Source organism: Myotis yumanensis, unplaced genomic scaffold (assembly GCF_028538775.1).
Source record: "Myotis yumanensis isolate MYYU_CA2020_CCGP unplaced genomic scaffold, mMyoYum1.0.hap1 SCAF_16, whole genome shotgun sequence".
NCBI lineage: Eukaryota > Metazoa > Chordata > Mammalia > Chiroptera > Vespertilionidae > Myotis > Myotis yumanensis.
This window is the reverse complement of record NW_027223767.1, coordinates 26,668,968-26,690,527: the sequence shown is the minus strand read 5'-3', so window position 1 is coordinate 26,690,527 and position 21,560 is coordinate 26,668,968. Positions and strand designations below refer to the sequence as shown.

Below are 21,560 nucleotides of genomic sequence, written 5' to 3'. Positions count from 1 at the left end.
TGCTACAGTACCCAAGCCTTGGGGTGACGATTCTCCCGGATAACTTGGTTTCAGGGCTCCCTGGAAGGCTGGACACCAGCCAGGAGCCAGTGGCTCCCATTCAGAATGAAGACCATGTTAAAAGAAATAACTACAAGAAGGGGGAGGGGAGGCGGGAGGGGGCAGGGGCCAAGCAAAAAAATAAATAAATAAATAAATAAATAAATAAATAATAAAAAAGAAATAACTACATTTAATGCTGTTGCATTTCTCCCCCAAAAGGTGTCAGATGTCAGATGTCTTTTGCTTTGCAGCTTAAGTTTTTTCAATACGTTCTTACTGATTTCAGAGCAAGGACGGGAGAGGGAGAGAGAGATAGAAACATCAATGATGAGAGAGAATCACTGATCGGATGCCTCCTGTACGCCCACTACCGGGGATCGAGCCTGCAACCCGGGCATGTGCCCTGACAAGGAATGGAACTGTGACCTCTTGGCTCCTGGGTCAATGCTCAACCGCTGAGCCATGCCGGCCGGGCCCCAGATTATACTTTGATTGGACTTTTATTTGGCCAATGTTTGAATAGGCTATCTTATTTGACATTATGACACACTGGTAAGTGAGAAGGACACAGACTGTTCCCATCTTACAGATGAAGTAGTAAAACCTGGACAGGCGGATGACTTGCTTAGGGTTATGCTTCTAATGAACAGCATCGCTGGGACTATAATGAGATCTCAGTGGATCCGGGGAGCACCATGGACCTTGTGAGGACTCAGGCCAGCGACTCAGAAAGCTGGAAGTGAGACCCCAAAGACTGAACTACAGGTATATCTTAGAAAAGCGTCTTTAAACACCAGATTTTCACTCGGAATTAAAACTGGCTGGGTGACAGCTCTGCCCAGGCCCAGACCCAGTCAGCTCACTGGTTAGCCCACCCAATGTCATTTAACCCCCAGGACGTCCTGTGCAACAGGCTGCCGTGTTCCAGGGGAGAAAACGAGGGGTTCAGAGTGTATGTGACTTGTCCAGGTATCCTGGTTTCTCAGGAGACCTCCGACTCCAAACCCAACCTAGTTTAGTGCCTGAAGGGCCTGACAGTGACGTGCTGGTGCTATTAGGACTGCGTTTCTCTGAATATCCTCTCGAAAGCTTGCTATTTCTGCCTTGAAAATGATTTCATCCTGATCTCCATGGTTTTTGGCCACTGAGATATGCCCACATGTATTTTAAGCTGCCTGTAATCAGAAGGGAGAGCTGGGGAAGGAAAGAGAACACACACTTTGGCAATGCAGCCACCACTCAGTCTCTTGGGAGCAGACTCAATTCCTGAACCAGCATCGTTTCTAATATGAGTTGATGTCCTGCAGCCTCTTACAGCCAATGCTCAGCACCATCCCCGCTTTCACACCCCATGGGCACTGCTATGATTCCATATGCATTTCGCTGATTTAAAGTTAGGAGCACGGTGTGTGTGCACTCTCTTATAAACTCAGTGACATCTGATTGGATGTAAAAATACACTGAGGGAGCTTTAGCTAGAATCGAACCTCCCTCTTGAGAGGAGACAATTTTGCCTAGTTTGATGCTGTCCTTAACGCTGGGCTGGTGTACCTTCAAAAGCTCTAACCTGCCTCACCCATATGGACAGCACATAACGGACTGTATCAAGACCATTGCCAAGAACGCCTCATCTCTCATCTGGTTGGGAAACTGTCATGTCAGGTTCAAACCAATTCTTAATTAATCAACTTGCAGTTATCCCCTTTGTGTAATAACTATCTTCACACTTGTCTTCCAGAGAGGAAGGGAGAGGGAGAGAGAGATAGAAACATCATTGATGAAAGAGAATCATGGACCAGCTGCCTCCTGCACGCCCCACACTGGGGATGGAGCCCACAACCTGGGCATGTGCCCTGACTGAGAATCCAACCATGTCCTCCTGGTTCACAGGTGCAACCACTGAACAACACCAGCCGGGGCCAAAAAATTTACTTTTGTTTCCTCAGTTTCCTCCTGGTTCCATTCCACTCTGACGGAAGGCTTCATTTCCTACCTGGAGACCACCCTGCCACGTTTCCTTCTTGCAGGGAGAGTCAAGGAGAAAATGAGAGAATGACATTAGGGTATTGACCACCATCCTGTGTTTTTTTTCTCTAGTAAAAGCCTCCTTCATCGATTCAAGGCCACGGCATAATGACTCCACTCTAAGGCGACTTAAGTCTCCTGTTCCAGGGCTCAGGGCAGGTGGAGTTTAGCTGTTGGCCACGCTCCTTCGAACTCTGCCCGTCTTGGGTACGGCGAGCTCCGCTCCGGGTAATCTGATTACTGCCCAGCCAGATGATCTTGTTCATCTGGTTTACAGCATGGGCTCCCATTGGTCAGGGCCTGGTGGCATCCTTCCCCAAGCAAGCTTTTGCTTTTCCCATTCAATCCAATTCAAGAGGCATTTATTGTGCATGAATGAATAGCCTTGCTTAACTCTTTCCATTCAGGGCAGCAGCACTTACAGAGCAGTGCAGAGACTTCCCTTGTCGGCCCCCCTGTCCACGCCTGGGTTTCTCAGCAAAGACACCCAGGCACACTGCTACCCAGAGCTAATTAGGAAAGAAAGCGCTGCTCTTTCCCACTCAAGGAGATTCTGCCAAAGCATTTATTTCTGCTGATCCATTTATGCAACCCCACTTCCTGAGAGAACATTTTGTCACAGATGATTTAGTGTGGAGGCTCCCTCGAGCATCTCTCTGTAGCATGCACTCATTGCTTTTAGGAATCTCGGGTCTCCCCGGCAAGATTGGAGAGGGAAAGGGGTTTAATTAGCGATAAGCCGTCTCTGATGATAAGGCCCCAGATTGCAAAGCATCTTCCAAAACTCATTCATGGAAAAAAAAAACCAAAAACACCAAACACACAAAACAAAACCCTAGATGAAACTTCCAAAAACAAAACTTCTGGGAGCCTTGTGTGACGGGGAACCGTGGGCCTGCTCAGGACACAAACCAAGACCAGGTGCCCGGGATGAGTTGGATGGGGAGGGAGGGAGTTGAGACAATAACAGTGTTTGGTAAAGTCAGAGAAGGAGGGAGACATGTCAGGAACCTTCCCATGAAGTCATGGAGTATCACCAGAAGCCAACTGGACAGAAACAAGGACTGTATGGTTTTCCCCCAACAGACACTCGACTCTGCCAACACTCCTGTCACTGTCTGCTCTGCATAGCTGAAGGTGAGATTGCACATGTCCATGGTTACCTGTTATTTGAGTGAACCTGTCTGGGTCATGACAACTCCCCCGGCTCTCTGTACGCCTGGCTGGCTGGCAGAGCCCACTTCAGGGGTACTTGAGCAAGTCATGTCATGCCTGGGCCGCTCGGCAGCTCCCACCCTCCCCCAAGAACCTGTGTCCTCCCTCAAAGCTCCTTTCCCCAACAGAGAACACTCACACCCCCCAGAGCCACCTTATCTCCGAGCGACATGCAATTAGTTCCCGTTCCAGGAAAGAAGGAAGCCACACATACAAGGTCGGGACTCAAGAATGCAAAACTGCAATAATGATTCCTTTGTCTCTCAGGAGTAAAATTAATGAGCTGGCCGGAAACACGGCTAAGTATTTTTAGCTTGATATTCCTGCGGCAGGTTAGTCCTCTTAACCAAGGACTATTTGTAACACTGAGGCAGTAATGCCTGCTTTCTCATTCTCTTTCTCTCATATGGACACGTACACACACCAAACACACACACACACACACACACACACTCACAGAAATCTGTTCCTTATACTTGTCTGCAAACTTCGTGAGCTTTATAAAATAGAAGCATTTGAAAGTGATGAATGTGAATGGGTTGGGGTTTATGAAAGTCTATTTCTCTACTCCTGTGAGACCAGGCCTGCTTTCAGGCTTTTAAATTCGGAACCATTCAAATCCCTCACATGGTATTCTTGCCAAAGAGTGTTTCCCCCAACCACCCAAATTATGGGCTTTATAAGTGAAACCTAAACCCTGTGTTTTTGCATTACTTTGTCTAGATCATTAGAACACTGTGTTTTGGAAAGCTGTTTGATGTTCAGGGCAGAGTATTTATTTTCAAAACAATAATAATAAGGAAGTCCCGGTTTGCCAGAGGAAACTATTGTGAAGTGTCTAAAAATGTTTCCAATCCAACCTTGAACCCAAGGGGAAACGTCCACAGGCCACTTCCCTATTCAAAACCCTTCCAGGGCTCCCCGCAGCCTGCTGGACCAGGCTCAGGCGCTGGAGCCTGGCGCTCCCGAAGCTGCCAGCCTGGCTGGCACCCACCTCTCCGGACTCATCTCCCTGCCTCCTCCAGATGAATTTTCTGCACCAGCCAAATTGGATCTACACCTTGTTCCCTAAACACCCTGCGGGCACTCCTGCTTCCACAACTCTGGGGCACCGTGGCCCACTCACCCTTCTGGCTCCTCCACCTCTCAGGCCAGGCCCAGCTGAAGGTCCATCCCTTCCAAGGAGCCTCACCCGGGGCACTCCTGCCCTGGGCAGTGGCTGCTTCCTGTGAGGTCTGGCAGATCTCATTGTCTGCACGGCTCCCTTATTTATTGTGAAAGTTTTCGCTCACTTTCTTTCACTCTCCTCTTTTCAACAGGTCCTGGAGGCCTCCCTGTACTCACTGTTTGGCACCGAGAACATGCCAGTTTGCCCTGTCATTCCTCCTTTTACCTAAACGTTCTATCTTCCCTACTCCATGGCCAACTCCTTGAGACCAGCAGCCAAATCGTGCCCTTGTCTGTCTTCCCCAGGGTGCAGCCCAAAGCCAACGCCACTTCTGGGGACTGTCCACGTGGCTCCTTGCTCCTACCACTTCCCCTGTAGCTTTCTAACCTTCGTGTCATTTACTAGAGAAAAGTTAAGGGAACTGACCTGTGGCAGAGACTGGCCTCCTGTGTGCCAGGCGCCATGCTGGACCCTTCATGCGCGTCAGCTCAAGAAAGCTCACACAAACCCGACAAAGATGTTACTCTGCAGACAAGAAAGTGCAGGTTCCAAAAGAGCAAGGACTTGCCTGTTACAGGATCCTTTGCGGGCAGGAGCATTGTTATTCTGGATGCCTATGTCGGGTCTTGCTGGCCAGCAGGAGGAGGAACTGCACGAGACCTTTCTCTGCGCCTTCCCCTCCCAGCACCATCCCATGCCTTTCCAGTTATTTATCCCCAAGGCCATTCTATGGCCTTCAGGTACAATGACTGATGCCTATGATTAAAAAATGCAACAGCAACGTTGACTGATTGACTGATTGGCCAATGTGCCATGGGGAAATCTAATCAAGAACTTATTTGAACTGCATTTTGTTTGTTTGGTTTTTTAATCTCATGAGCGAGGAGGAATGAATGAAGATTCCAGTTAGCGACCCGAGGTGACCTAAACCTCAGAGGCTAAGAGGGGCAGACACGATGTAGGTAGAGAAGCAGAGGAGAAACGTAAATGGCTTGAGCAAAGGCCTTAATCCAGTGGTTCTCAACCTTCTGGCCCTTTAAATACAGTTCCTCATGTTGTGACCCAACCATAAAATTATTTTCGTTGCTACTTCATAACTGTAATGTTGCTACTGTTAGGAATCGTAATGTAAATATCTGATATGCAGGATGGTCTTAGGTGACCCCTGTGAAAGGGTCGTTCGACCATCAAAGGGGTCGCGACCCACAGGTTGAGAACCGCTGCAATCGGCTAGGAAGGGAAAAGCACGAAGACTCCGGTGCTAGGGCCTCCTGTGAGAAATAGGATCAGGTGGTACGAGGATGCCTCCCGCAGCGGCTGTGCCTGGACACTTCCTGTGTGCCAGGGGCCACACCCAGTGCTCTACGCGCCTTGGCTCACGGGACCTTCCACGCTCCCGCGAGGCAGGTCAATGATGGTTCCAAAGTTCCAGATGGGAAATCAGAAGCGCCGAGCGTTTAAATGACCTGCTGCAGACCCAGGCACGCATGGCGGAGCGGGACGCACAGCCAGCCTGCTTCTTGCCGCATTCCTGTGCTCTAACACGTCGCTATATTATTGCCCGTATGCGAACAGTGTCTCAAACGCAGGACATTCCGATGGACCTGGTGAAAGGTGAGCCAGCAGGCACCTCTGTCTTAAGGAACTTGAAGTTTATTCCAAAACAATGGCTTAGTGGTTTCAGGTCGACATTTGCTGGGACGGTTCCAGATATTATACCAGGGAGTAAATGAAAAATATTCTCACCTATTCCCATCACAGAATCAAATACAGACCCTGTCCCCCCGTCCCTCTCTCACATATTCTTTTCCAATGTTTGATTTGTTTTAAAAAATCTTATTACTTCCCCTACCACCTCCCCTCTTCCCTCTCTTCTCACTGCTGAGACATAAAAAATGACTCCTGGGTAAAAGTGATTAGTGCTGGCTGGCAGCGAGGTTTCGGGGAAAAAAACCTAATAAATCACCGCTGTCTTTTCCTCCTCTGCCTTCTACCTTAGGGTGGCATCAAGGCCTCTCTTCTCCCCACCTCCCCAGCCCTTCCTTCTCCTCCACCTCGTTCTGTCTGCACGCTGCTGTTTTTCGAGTCTGGTAGGCACAGTGCTGAACGGGGAAGGCTCTGCCAAGACCCTTGGCAGGAGCCGGCCTACAGGAATCCTGCCCACCACAGCGGCGCGGCGAAGACAGGGCCTCCGGGCAGACGGGCAGGAGAGAGGGCCAAGTTTGGGGTCTGGCTAGGATGCTGGAGAGAGCAGGTTTCCCTGGCATCCGAACTGCCCTCCGGAGCTCAGCTTTCCCATGCCAGGGCCAGCGTTACAATTTCTGGCTGGCTTGCTGCGGTTCGCCTGGGGAGAGAAGCCAGCGTGGGGGAGGGGGCGGAAGCCCAGCCAGCAGGCCACCCGGAGTTGGGCGAGCTCCACAGGGCACGGCCACGTGCCTGAAGCACAGGGCCAGGCGGGCAGGCAGGCGGCCAGGGTTGCCAGGGCTCTCACGAGAGCTGGGGGCAGGGGAGGAGGGCGGCTGGGCACCGGGCGTGTGGCTGGTTCCACCCTGGCAGACCCGGAGGTGCTCACCCAGAAGTGAGGATGCTGGGTTAGCATCAGGGGAGGGACTTGTTCCAGCCCAGGATGAAGGAGAAAAGTCAAGCAGGCTACACAGAATCCTGGGCATGCTGGGAAAAAAATGCATGTCCTATTTTTGCAGAGGGAAGGGGACTGGACTCAAATTCCAGATGAAGGGCAGGGGTTTCGAACACAGTCATTCTCTTTCCTAGGCCATGCCCCTAGCATCATCAGGACAGCTCCCAGCGCGGAGTACCCATGTGCCACACACCTTACTGAGCCCTGCTGAACCCCAGTCTTCATTCTATTGATGAGTAAACCGAGGCTTAAAGAGGTCGAGAAATTGACACAAACGTACAGACAAGGCCAGTGTGGGTCCAGGATGTGAGCCCAAGTCCCTGGGTCCAGAGCCTACGCTCTTTTTTTTTTCTTTTTAATATAGTTTTACTGATTTCAGAGAGGAGGGGAAAGGGGGGAGAGAGAAACATCCATGATGAGAGAGAATCATGGATCGGCTGCCTCCTGCGCGCCCCCTTACTGGGGATTGAGCCCACAACCTGGGTATGTACCCTGACCAGGAATCAAACTGTGACCTCCTGGTTCATAGGTCGATGCTCAACCACTGAGCCACCCCAGCTGGGCGCCTACGCTCTTAACAACCGAGTTGTCCTGCTGTCCATGCCCATCTGAAATACTTTTTGCCAGAGGCCGGGAACCACTGTCCTAGGAGCCACAGCACAACAAAGCCAGGAGAACAGGGCAAGCCCGTCCTCCACAGCGCTCGGCGGTGAAAACACACTCTTAGAGGAGACAGAGGGAAGTCTGCCTGCCTCCTGGACGAAGCTGATGCCCTCCCCTGGGTGACATCCTGGGTCCTGAGGCTCTTCCCCGAGGCACAGCACACAGCCACCTTCCGGCCCCATGGTCCCGCCTGCAGACACCACTGTGCTGGTGGGAAAACTTATGAGCCGCCTGCACTAACGGGGAGGGGAAGCTTCATCTCCAGAGTTTGGGAAAAGCAAGAGAACGCTGTGCCTGGGCAGGACCTCCCCTCATCCCAGAGCCACCAGCACACGACCTCCTGCCGTCATTACTCAGACCCACGGCCAGCATTTTCCTTCCAGGCCAAGACCTTCTCCCAAGGTAAGGCCAGCAGAAACCATGCCCATTCCGTCTCACATGGGCATGCTGGGTGCTCCCTGCTGCTCCCCTCCCTCCTCTACCCGCCCCCCCACCACCACCACCACGTGGAAGGGTTTTCTCGTCACCCGTAGCCGGCCTTCATCCTGACCCGCTCTCTATGCTCAGACCCGGAAAGGGAGGCTCCCCAACCCTCAGCTGGGTATGGGTCTACCAGGGCAGGACACCCCCAAGCTATTCAAAGAAAAACCACCAGAGGAAACGATTTCAACTCTGGCTTTACAGCATGTGATTTAAAAATAACTCAGCCTTTGTCTGCTGTGGACGACTTTCCCTAAAGGGACTGCTGTCCTTACAGCAGCCGCTCCATCCTCCGGGCAAACAGATTCTTATTTTTCCAGGACCCGGCGCTTCCAAGTACCACTCCTAATGGCACCTGGAACACAATCACCCATGTGGTCAGGGCGACTCCTGCCTCTGCTGCCTGGGACACCCAGGAGGCTGCACCCAGGTGACCGAGCAGCCCGAGCAGGTGCTAGAGCATCCAGCAACCACCGCTCCTCTTCTTTCATTAGGATGTCAGCCCAGGAAGCTGTGAACCCAAGTTCACACGGCACCCCAGAGCCACAGGAGGGTGCAGGGTCCCTGGGTTATTTCTTCAAGGCAAAGTATATTTCTCCAGACACTTGATTCATTTCTTGATCAGAGAGCTAGACAGAGGAATAAGGATGGGTGTGCCAAATAGGAAAGGGGGTGGGGGCCAGTCACGGTCGATAGTATTAGAATTCACAGGAACGCTCACCTTGTCATTCCAAGACATGCTTTGGGCAGACCTAGAAATGCCCCATGTGCTACCTCCTGGCCTCGTTTCCTTTCCGCCACACGGAGAGCCCTAATAACACGTGCTCCCCAGCATAACGCGGAAGATGCAATAGCAGAAAACGAATGTTTAACAAAACGGCTCTGAAAATGTCTCCTGGTTCACCGATGCCATGCTTTTATAAACTAAAAGTGTACACCTGTGCTCTATTAACATTACACTTCTTGAAACCTAATGTCTCCTGACACTCTCGAGAGTTTGGCCACAGAGCATTACAGGAGGTCAAAAGCATCCACGTGTGTGACAGGGTCCGAATTCAGGCCCCAGGTTGCTGTCCACATGGAAAGTCTACATCAGTTCTCAACAGGCGTGATTTTGCCTCCAGAGGATACCTGGCAGCGACTGGATTCATTTTCACTTGTCACAGCTAAAGTGTGTGTGTGTGTGTGTGTGTGTGTGTGTGTGAGTGTGAGTGTGTGTGTGAGTGTGTGTGTGAGAGAGTGTGAGTGTGTGTGTGTGTGTGTGTGTGAGAGAGAGAGAGTGTGTATGTGTGGATAAGTATGTGTGAATAAGTGAGTGTGTGTGTAGAAGTATCTAAGTGTGTGTGTGTGAGAGTGTATGTGAGAGTGTGAGAGTATGTGTGAGAATAAGTGAGTGTGTGTGTGTGAGTATGTGTGTTTGTGAGTGTGTGTGTGAGTGTGTGAGTTTGTGAGTGTGTGTGAGTATGTGTGTGTTTGTGAGTGTGAGTGTGTGAGAGTGTGAGTGTGTGAGAGTGTGAGTGTGTGAATGTGTGTGTGTGTGTGTGTGTGTGTGTGTGCTGTTAAATTTCCTACAATGCACAGGACAGTTCCCCACAACGAAGACTTACCTACAACAGCAGCATGGCCAAGGTGGAGACGTCCTGCTCTAGACTGAGATTACACAATTCCCAGAATGCTCCAGGCTACCTCTGTGCCCTTCCCTTCTGAGGATTTATTTTCCTCAAGATTCACCTGGCATTTCCATCCTGGTCACCACTGTGATGACACAGGACAATGGAGCACGCTCTCCTTTGTCAGTTTGCTCATGAGGAGCCCTGCATCAGGCCCACCCCCCTGAAAGCTCTAGTTTGTATCATGATCTTTGTAAGGACCTACAGCAGAGGGCATTTCATCTGCATTTGGGATCTGAAGAAGAGCTTTAATGTTTTCCCTTTTTTGTTAGGAATATCATTGTGTTTTCAATTCAAAGAAGGAGATTATTTTGAAGTGTGTTTCCATGATCAAAAAAAGACCTGTCAACGAAGAGTTTGTGTATAGACACACCAGGGACCCCTTTGGTCCTAGTGCCTCTCCTTTCCCCACAACCTAACCAGTGACAGCGCTGAAACCAGGAGTCCTAGCTATGGGCTGCGAATCGGACTGGGGCACCTCGGCTTCCTGAGTCATTGATGAACACGGATCCTAATGAACCAAGGTGTGGGGCCCAATATTTGCAGACCTCCTGGGAAAACATACAGTATTTCTAACATGGTATTTGGCAGAGGGTTGATTGTAAGTGGTAGGGTTCAAGCACCCCACTCCAATAACGACTGGTCCACACCTCCTGATAGTTCTCCCCAGATGAAGTAGCTGCATACTGTACCTCATTACTGTAAGAAGGCATTTCAGAAGACAGGGATCGAACTAAATGATAAAAGTTGACACACATGACAACGGTCATCGCTGCTCTCGTGAGCAGAACATTTATGCCAGTCACCGCACCTTTTATGTACCTTACCTCCACTTTTCACAACAGCTCAATCAACTAGACCCGTGGTCGGCAAACTGCGGCTCGCGAGCCACATGCGGCTCTTTGGCCCCTTGAGTGTGGCTCTTCGTACCCTAATTAAGTTAATAACAATGTACCTACTTATATAGTTTAAGTTTAAAAAATTTGGCTCTCAAAAAGAAATTTCAATCGTTGTACTGTTGATATTTGGCTCTGTTGACTAATGAGTTTGCCGACCACTGAACTAGACGTTCTGTCATTCTACACAAAGGGAAACAGGCATCGAGAGGCTATCCCTGTGAATGGCCACAGGGCTACGAAGTGGCACGTCCCATTCTGCAGAGCAGAAAGCCTGAGGCACAACGGTGCCTTCCCACTGGGGCTCTGCCCCCTTCTCCCTGGTTCTGTGCCACTTTGAATGGTGGTTTGTTTTGCTGCTTGTCTGTCTCCGGGAAGAAGTTGAAGATAGTGGCATTGTACGCTCTTAGTACCAGGGGCTCGGGGTCACATAAAAGAGTGTTTTCCCGAGCTTCCGCAGCCTCCTGGGTGGTCAGAGGTTAAGACTGAATTCCATGCCAGCCAGTAGCAGTGGGTTATCATTCAAAGTAGGGTTTGGAGGAGGAGGCCGGCACAGAGAGCTATGAATGGGAGAACTTTAACCCCAACACTAACATTTCAAGGCAGGGGGGCGCTCTTCCTCCTTTGCCGCATGTCCTTCATTTTCAACTTGCTCTGTGTGTCACAGAAATTCTCCCTGCCCCGCATGGAGGACGCCGGGCTCAGGAATGATCTCTAGCACAATCTCCCATTGTCCTGCTTTCTGTCCTCCCCTGCGGCGAAGGCCTCGGCTCCGCGGCCTTCCTGACAATGGATTTGGCTGAATCTTTGTTCCTGGTTACCTGTGCACAAAACACGGCCTTTCTTCCTGCTCATTTTTGAACTACAGGGAGCTACAGGCACGGAGCCACAGCTGCGTCTACCCCTGTGTGTATCAGAGCACTCAGCAGTGGGTTTTGAAGTCCTGGTCATTTCAGGGGATGGTTTTTGTAATATTTCAACACCATTTACAGCCGACCTTGCGGCCTTGCAGGCATTGATAAAAGTGGATTCAGTGTGCTCAGACAGAGGAAAATGACAAAAGGAAATGTAAGGACAACTTGCTTTAGAGCAGCGGTTCTCAACCTGTGGGTCGCGACCCCTTTGGGGCTCGAACGACCCTTTCGCAGGGGTCGCCTAAGACCATCGGAAAACACACATACAATTACATATTGTTTTTGTGATTAATCACTATGCTTTAATTATGTTCAATTTGTAACAATGAAATTGGGGGTCACCACAACATGAGGAACTGTATTAAAGGGTCGCAGCATTAGGAAGGTTGAGAACCACTGCTCTAGAGGGATACTAAAGAGAGAAGTGTGGGGCCTGGTGCTGAAAAAGGCGGCCGCGCTCACTAGGAGAGGGGTCTGAGAGTCCATTTCTCAGTCGTGACAACGCGAGATGAAAAGATAAAAAGGCTCTCTGCCCCACACCCTTAACTCACATCATTTTTCCTTTTAGGCCAGACAAGGGTGGACGTAAGTAAACCACTGCCTTATAGAGTCTCCACACATCACTGAGCAAGAGCCTCATATCCCGGGAGTTGGGGGATGCGGACAAGGGGCAGGAGATGAGAGGGATGCTGAATTCTCCAAATCACCACCTGTCAGCTGGTGTTTCTTAAACTGCAGTCCTTGGACCAACTGCACCCAATCCCCCAGAGAACTGGTTAAAATGCATATTCCTGGGCCCTGACCCCAGGCCTGAAAACCCAGCATTTCTAGGGTTGGTCTGCATTCAGCCGACTCCCCAGGTGAGGCAGACACTCACTGGAGTGGGACCACGGCTGCTGGGGGTGGAACAGCATGGGGCAAAAGCAAGTGCACAGTGGTGAGCGCGTCAAACAGGGTTTACTCTTGTATGAGCATTTATTCATCCCTGTACCATTTTCCAGATGAACAACTGTACACCCAGCTTTGCCCCACCCTGTACGAGGCTCCTCTTTCAGAGCGAGCTAAGTCCCCCAATGAAGTTTACCCTCCCCTCCCCGCCCCTCCCTTAGCCCTCCTCCCTGCCTGGAGTCAGGAGGGAGAGCCTTCGGAGAGGTTACCTGGTCTGATGGGGCTCTGCATACAGGTCGGGGACGGGATGCCAGGGTGGAGGGGTGCAGAGGCCCGGCTGCTGAGGTCCACCACGGAGGGGGCAGCGGAGGAGGCGGGCGGCAGCCCCGGGGGGTGCGGGCTTTGGTCGTGCTGAGGGCTGGGGGGAATGCCGTTTTCGGACAGAAACTCCTCCAGGTCCATGTACTCCAACTGGAAAGTGTCTCCGTCATAGGGAAGGGTTTTGTCCCATAAGGTGGGTCCCAGGAAGGCGGACTGGGGGATGGTCGGGCTGTGACTCTCATCGTCCAGCTTCTTGTCCTTGTCTTTGTCTTTATGAAACGCTGCGGGGAAAGGGGAGAGTCGGACTTTAACAAAGAAAACGTGCGGCTTTTTCACCACCTCTCCCGGCCTCTGCTACAAAGCTACTGGTCACAAACACCAGGGTTGTCTGGCCGCCGGCTTTTGTGGATCTAGAGTTAAAAGTTCAGGCAGGACATGGATCTTGGCCTGTTTTTCAATATCTTCCTATTTACTTTGGAAAGAAAGCGCTGGTCCTTGGGTCAGGGAGACAGACTGCTCTGGGACGTAAACAAAAGGGCACAGTCTTTGGGGCATTATTTGAGGAGGCAAATCATTTAAATCCACAGTGGGGAGGTAACACCTGCAATTATATAAAACTGCTGGGATTTTTAAGGAAAAGGGCAATAACCAGGCATGATTTAGCATCCAGGAAAGTCATCACCGTAACAATATGAAGTCGTTCGGATGTGGAAAGCTGGGGAGTTGGTGGCTCTAATTTTGCTAAAGCAGGGACTCTCCACCCTTCTTTGAAACCGTGTATTGAGCACCTACTACATACCTGGTCCTTTCCATATATTAACTCCCAAACTCTCAGAACCAACTTGCAAATCGTGATTATCCCCGTTTATAGTGAAGACACGGAGGCTCTAAGCCGGAAGGAATTTGACCAACGCCTCATATTGGCACAGAAGACAACTGAGAACACCGCCTAAGCTCAGGTTTTGCTTCTAAATCCACTGGGCTCCACTGGATTTTACAAAAGGAGTTTTCTTTTATTTTTCTTTTTTTTAAAATACAAAGTGTTTTCAGCCTCTTCCCCTAAACACATAAGTATGACCTGATTCACAAAAATTACACACGCTGTTAAAGCACAGCTAATGGACAAGGTGGTCCCTTGGCATCCCTACGCTGGAGGTGTGCAGCTGTTTTTACCTGGAAGCACTGCCTCCCCCCAGGAGGGCTGTAAGCAGCGCTCAGAATTTTGCCAAGTCTAGTACTCAGGCGCCGGTGGAATCTGGGATTAAGGAATTTGGCTTCTGAGTTTCTTCCTCGGAGAAACACAGCCTCCACCGCCATCCATTCTAATCCTCTACAGTCTCATCTCCTGAGAATCTGACTTAAAACACCCACGGATGCAAAAAAGACTGCAGGCAGCACCTCCCTGCCAAGCGCTACTCCTTAAAGGCGAGTTCCGTGGAAAGCTGTGCTCTGCAGACCAAGAAGGAACCCCTCAACTTGTGCAATGCAACAGGTTGGCCCCTGCCAGGAAAGAAGATGCAAGAAGATGCAAGCACACCCAAGCTCTTCGCAGCCAAAGGATCTCTTGGACCTTACACTCCCAGCCACACAGGGTCTGCATTTGCTACTGGGATCAGCCCAAACGCAAATCCCTGGCGGCACCAGCTGGGTTCAGCGCCTCCTTGCGCGACCCCTGACCCCTCCGTCAGGTCCCGCTGCAGCCAACGCCGCGGGGGAAGGTTTGGGACTTACCGGGAAAGGGCTCAGGCCAGAGGAGGCTCCCGCGCGGCTACACGTGAGCCTTCCTTGCTCCCCTCCCACCGAGAAAGTGCAGCGGGCGAGTGTCGGCGCTGGAGGCGTGCACGGCTTCCCGCTGAGAGACAGCACCCCTCACCCCCCCCGCGCCCACCCCTCACCCCCCCCGCGCCCCCACCCCCCGCCAGCTCTCACCTCCCCCCACCCCCACCCCCCGCTTCTCAATTACTCTTCACTTGGAGAACTCGGGTCTCCGCGCACACCTCGTGAGCTCCAAATCCGAATTAATAACAGAAACAATATATGATCCCAATACTCGGCCTAGGCAGTGAGGCCCCCCATTCGGGCCCCCACCCCTTCGGAAGCAAGCCCCCTGATTTCTCCTCCCCCAGCCAGAGCTCTGCGCTCCCGCGGGCGGTTTTTCCCTGCGGGCGCCAAAGCCTCAGACAGTGAAACACTGACCTGTCAAGTTACATCTCCCACCGGCGCACCCGGAACGGGACCCCGGGAGGCTGGGCCGGGTCCCCAGCACTATTTTAAACATTGCACGGTGAGGGGGGGTCCCCATTTTTCGAGGAGAGGTGGGGTGATGGGTGAGCTCCTCTATGGCATTAAAGCAGGGCCAGGGTCCCTGGGAACGGAGGGCGATGGATGCTCCAGCCAGCTAGCTGCGGGGAGAGGCGGGGGGAGGGGGGTGCCCTGCGAAGGAAGGGGACCCCAGGAGCGTCGTTCCCTCCCAGAGCGGGGCAGCCAGGAGGGCAGCGCTCACCGTCTTCAGGATGAAGGGGGAGCTTCAGCGGGTTCTCCAGCAAGGACCTGAGCACGCCGTAGGGAGGCGGGATAAAGGTGGGGTTCAGGGGGAGCGGTCGGGACATTTTCTCCATTGCGATGCAAATATTTTTCTTAAAAAAAAATACAACAACCGCCCCCCAAAATGCTGCTGAGCTTTTTCCTCCGTCCTTTGCCAAAAGTACTCGCTTGGAGACAAGGGAAGAACAAAAATGTACTTATATCTTTATAAGTGCATCTGCATAAAAAATAAAAGCCAAAAACTTTCAGGTTTCCAGTGCAGCCTGTCTCCGGAGAGCGCGCCAAGTGCCCCCCGGCTCCTGCGCGGCGACCTGCGGGATGCTCTCACCTGTCTTGAACCCACCGCCTTGCAAAATGTTTAAAATTGCAAAAAAAAAAAAGACAAAATATGCAGAGGATCGCAGAAGGGCGGAAGACACCGCGCCAACGCGGCCCCGTCCCGCCAGCACCCGAGGCCGCGCGCGGTCCCACCCCACACCCTCCCCGCGCGGGTGGCCGCTGCTCCCCTGCGCCCCGCGGCCCCGCAGCGCCGGGCTCAGCGCATCCGGCCACCCATGTGCGGCGGCCCTGACAAGAGTGACGTCAGGGCCCGCACCGCTCGCCGATAGGCGTACAGGAGGCGGGGCCACGCGCGGCCACGCCCCCGCCCCGCCCGCCGCCGCGGCGTGTTTGGCGTGGTCGCGCGCGCGGATTTTTCGGGACCGTGCGGAGCCGGCAGGTTGCGAAGGGATAGGAGCCCGATCCCCAGGGCCCAGGACCTGGACTGAGAATCTGATTGTGCCGGAGAGGGAAGAGGAGGGAGGAATTTACTTCAGTGGTTTTCAGCCGGGGGAGCTTCAAAATCCAGATGCCTAGGCGGCATCCCAGAATCACGGAGTCAGACCTGCGCGCTGACATCCAGGCATCCTTAGTCTTTAAAGCTCTCCCGTGGTTCCCAGGAGCAGTCAAGTTGGCGAAGGACAAGTGTAGATCAATGGAAGGTAGATACTCTTCTGAATACTTCTCCTGGCCCTAGCGGGCTTGGCCCCTCCCACTCCTGACCCGCTCCCTCAACTACCGAAAATAACTCCTTACTGGAAGTTCTCATAAGATACAAAAAGTACCCTGGAGAGGGGAGCGGGGGGCGGGGGGAGCGCGGGAAGGAGCACTGTCAACTGTTTCCCACGCCGCCAGCGGGGTCTGAACAGGGATACTCAGTTGCGCAATTGAATGAAGGCAGGAGAGACACAGACACTGAGTGGCATTTTAGGAATACCTGCTCCAGGAGAGTACAGATGGCCTCGAGTTAAGAGGTCAGCATGGTCATTAAAATGATTTTTTGTAAACGATCCCTAAAGGAGATCTCCGCGTTCATTGCCATAGCATCTCCCGCTGTCCGTTTGACCCACTGCAGCTGTGGGCACCCCTGTCCCCGGCGTGGGTGGAACCCCCTTCCGGCCCGGGTGGGCTGGGCCGTGGCACCCAGGCCTGCAGAGCCCCAGGCAGGCAGGGTCTTCCCCTCACTCCCCGCATCTCCCGCTGAGACTGTGGTGGCAGGATCTGGGGGGGGGGGGGGGGGGGGGGGGGGGGCGGCCTGCAAGAAGGAATGGGTACAAATGAACGAAAATGCTCTGTCAGTGAGACGGAAAGCTCTTCTGGAATATACAGGCCCCTGTAAAGGCTGCATCCCGGGGTGGGGTACAGCGGAGTCCTGGCGCATTCCACTTCCCTGGAGCCCCAGGAGGGAAGCCTCCCAGAGAGAAGGCACCTGGACGCCAGGAGACCAGGAGGGCCACCTGCCCAGGCAGAGTGACTTCTAGCAGCTGCCTTTCTCTCTCTGAGCTGCCGTTTCCCCATAAAGGGGCATATGATCAAGCGACCTCTACATTTTGCCCCCGTTTGAAAAGTACGACAAAACATGAAGGTAACGTTCTAAGTGACTTGGGGTGGTGAGCACACAGTACAGTGTCAGATGATGAGCTGTGGAATTGTGCCCCTGAAACCGGTATAATTTTGTTAACCAGCCTCATCCCAATCAATTCAATAAAAAGAAAAAAATAATTTTAAAGCCGAGTTACTCATTTAGCTAATCCAATCGCTAGAATTCTGTGAAGTGGAAGTGGGTACTTCTATCAAAGACCCACAGAGAATGGCCTTGGGTTTTACTTTTTTTATTTTTATTTTCTGGGTTTTACTTTAAAAAGTTATGCTACTTTCTGGGGCGATGAGGGGTGTGGGTTACACAAGCGTGTACACCTTTGTCTAAACCAATTAAACAATATATTTAAGATCTGAGCACTTCACTGTTTGTAAATCATACTTCAATACAACAACAATAAAAATAAAGCCCAAAGAAATCTCCTTCTTGGAAAACATCCAAACTAATAAACATTATTAGAAGATTTGACAAGTCAGTGGGAAGCCCTTCACTGGGCTCATGGAGGAGGGCAGGAAGGACAGCAAAGGCGCCCAAGGCTTGGAACTCTTCTAGAAACAGCAATGGCCGTAGAAGAAAGGCTTTTCAGAATCAACTGCTTAAGAGATGCCAGCACAGCCCCACGTTGCCCCGAAGCCTCTGCCGGCCAGCCGTTTCCACCTGCCCCGTTTTGGGAGTTTGAATCGTGAGGGTGGGTACAGAAGCCTTTTCCGTAGGCCCTGGGCGCAGCTGTGAGGAGCCTCTTGGCCCGGCCCTGCAGGTCTATGGAGAGATCTGTGCAGTGTCCGCAGCGTCTGTCTTTCAGGTCCCCGGTGGGTGTGAAGCCTGGGCGAGCACACAATGCCCGCCACTGTCTCCTACCAGGGCCAGGGCCTGGGGTGGATGGAGGTGAGCGCGGTGCTAAAGGGCTTCCAAGCCAACCAGCCAAACCTCTAGCTGAACCTGTTTATCTTGTTGCCAGAAAGGGCATTTGATCCAGGGAATTAATTCCGAAGTGAAAGGCATCACATGGCGGTTCACTGGCTACGCCGAACGCAGCTTGTCCCTCCTGTAACCTCCAAACTCAACTAAAACCCCAAACAGGGAAATTACATTTAACTCGCTTAACTACCGGAGACACTCCGACCTGTTGGCTCGGTGCAGGAACAGGCAAACCAAAAGCAATAACAGGCGAGCTGGGAAGACTGAGCTCTCCGCCGAAGGGTGACTCATGCAGAGGCCGTGGCAGGCTCTCCTCGCCCTTCTCTGAGTCCCTGCAGCTCTGGTAAACGTCAGTGGGAAAGACTCAGACAGATGGATACAAAGTGTAGTAAGGCAGGTGTGTGTGTGCTTCAGAGTCAGAGGCTTACGAATGTGTGATAGGAAGGAAGGTGAAGGAAACTGGAGAAGAGAAAGAAAGAAAAGAAGAATATAGGTGGCAAGGGGAGAGGAAAAAAATCAGTGAATGCAGTGGGTTGCAGTAGAATGAGCACGGGGTTTGGGGCCAGACACATGTGGGTATTTACTATATTAAAATAATAACACAAAGGAGAAGAAGGGACATTTATTGTGTGCTTAACTGTGTCCTGGCACAGTGTTAAACACCCTTAATGTATTATATCTTGTATTACTTGCTACAGTCACAGGGTATGTAGCATTTTTATCCCCATTTTACAGATGAGGACAGTGAGGCCCAGAGAGATCCGTGACTAGCCATGGTCCTCTAGCTAGCCAATGTCTGGAGACGCTGAGAGTTGAAAATGGCTGTGCTGACTCCAGAGCGTGTGTTCTTAACCTCCATGCAGTACAGGCAGGTTCAAATTCTGCCCCTATCCCGTAACCATGGATGACCTCTCTGACCTCAGTTTCCTTTATGTGAAATATAAACGAATGCCTGTGTTTTCCAGCTTGCAGGGCTGCCAGGAGGACTAAGTGAGGTGACGCCGTGGGAAGGGCTAAGGAATGTGAGGGCTGGTTAACTGGAAGCACTTTTGCATTTTCTGGTTTCTCTGTTCCTTCGTAGAGATGCCCCCACTGTGTGCCTTCGTGTCTGTTAATTTAGTCCATGATGTTAGAGGCTACTTTACACCCAAACACACATGCCTTTCTCTTCTTCTCACCCTTCTCTCTCTCTCTCTCTCTCTCTCTCTCTCTCTCTCTCTCTCTCTCCAGCGCAGCCACCTTATACTGTTTCCAGTCTCCAAAATAAACCCAAGGTTGAAGTTCAATGAAAAATCAAACACAGCTAATTCCAAATAGCCCCTTCACCAGAGTAGGGAAGGGATGCCCATTTCCTGTATCTCACTAAGAGATGAGAAATCAAATTTGTGGGTTAATTAGCCCTTTAAAAATTATTGCAGATCTAGTAAATATAGCTGAACTAGAGATGGTTGAGCGATAGAGACAAGAACTTGCCACGACTCAGAATCTAGTCTTCCATTTGCTCAGGATCCGGGTCGATCATGCTTAGCAAAATCAACTTACATGAACTGCACTCTGAAATATAATTTCCAGGGGACATGGCAGGCCCTTTTAGGTGCAAAGAAAATCTAAGACCAGGTGTCCTGAGGTGATGAGAATTTACTGTTAGGCTAAACAGGCAAAGGGGACGAGCCCAAAACCTGCTAAAGGAATGCACGCTGTCCTGGACCAAGTTCTCCCGGGACTAAGGCATCCTGCAGACCTGGGAGCACTGGGACAATGGCCTTCTACCGGGTGACGCGGCGACGCAGGGCCAGCTGACCCCTGGACACTGTCACCATCTCACATGGCGTTCTCGCACTGGGCCGGGTTCCACGTGAGCCAGCTCATAAGCGATTGGCCAACCTGTGCTCTAAGTGGGCGTCGCTGTTGGGACCTTGGTAACTGGTTCCATGACGAGAGACCAAAGCAGCTGGTGTAACTCCGACACGTGGCACAAACCATGTGCAGCCAGGTTGGCGTGGCTTTGGACAGGAGCGCTGGGCATGCCAGGGAGGCTGACCTTCATGCAATACCTAACACTGTGTGCCAGCTGGACAGGGTGCTCCCTGCCCTGTAGGGAAACCCTCCCGGGAGCTTTCTCACTGGCATGGAGATGGAGAGAGGCAAGTTGGGCCTGCTTTCTTCCTCATCCCCCCGGGTGACATATCAAGAACGAAATGCAATGTTTAACATCAAAGATGGAGCCTAACTAATCTCAGAAATGCCCTCTCCCTCGGTCCTGTCACTGCTTTTGTTAAGACTTTCTGTTCTCCCTTGGGGATTCCAACAGCCTCCTTACTGACTGCTGTCTGTGCACTTCCCTTTCATTCTCATCTCTAGCCAATCGTCCACCAGAATTATCTTTCAAAAGTACTGATTCTGCCCTAGCAGTTTGGCTCAGTGGATAGAACATCGGCCTATGGACTGAAAGGCCCCAGGTTCCATTCTGGTCAAGGGCACATGCCCGGGTTGCAGGCTCAATCCCCAGTAGGGGGCGTGCAGGAGGCAGCTGATCATGGGTCTTTTTCATCAGTGATGTTTCTATCTCTCCCTCTCCCTTCTTCTCTGAAATCAATAAAAATAAATAAATAGATAGATAAATAAATAAGTACTGATTCTATTTTATCTTCTTGCTCAGGAGCCTTCAGTGTCTCTGCACGAAACGTAAAATAAAACCCACGTTCTCATGCAGTAGATGACGCCTCCCAGTTGAGCATCAATCCACTCATTTCTGGCTCCTGCCCCAACACCTCCCTCCACCTCTACCCCATCCCACCAGCAGGAGGCAGTGTTCTGATGGCAGCTGCCTAGAGCTCCCAGCTTGGCTCCACCACCTGTTAGCTGGGTGACTTTGGGCAAGTCACTTGGCTTCTTGGTGCCTCAGTTTCCTCAACTATACGATGAGAAGAGTAACTGTATGGAGCTCACAGGTGAGGATTAAATGCATGCATACACATAAAGGGCTTATGCTAGTGCCTGGCACAAAGTAGTAGCTCAATAAATGTGAGTTTGCATGCTCTCACATTTCATGCTCGCTCCCTTTGCTCATGTGATAAATGTCGGTCTCAACCATTGAGGCTCAGCTCAGCTGTCACTCCTCGGTGACGCCTCCCTGATGTCCTCAGAAAATGTTAGTCCCCTTTGTGCGCCTGAAACTCTTGCTTTCATATCCATACCCCCTCTGCTGCCTGGGGTGTGGTTCTTCCCTCTGGATGGTCCTCAGTGTGCCTAAGACTTTA

General features: G+C 51.6%; 1 protein-coding gene across 2 annotated transcripts in view; it reads right to left on the bottom strand.

Annotated features, from left to right (window-relative positions):
- The window catches only part of HLF (HLF transcription factor, PAR bZIP family member), a 47,128-nt gene extending 31,167 nt beyond the window's left edge, over nucleotides 1-15,961 (bottom strand). The window contains exons 1-2 of one of the 2 annotated variants that reach the window (XM_070394073.1): nucleotides 15,424-15,961; nucleotides 12,869-13,201 (exon numbers count right to left, since the gene is read on the bottom strand). In XM_070394073.1, the coding sequence (XP_070250174.1) occupies nucleotides 12,869-13,201; nucleotides 15,424-15,538 (448 nt within the window). In that variant the 5' untranslated portion in view covers nucleotides 15,539-15,961. The remainder of the gene's footprint in view (nucleotides 1-12,868; nucleotides 13,202-15,423) is intronic. The other variant, XM_070394074.1, reaches the window with a different exon arrangement.
- Nucleotides 15,962-21,560: the final 5,599 nt, after the last annotated feature.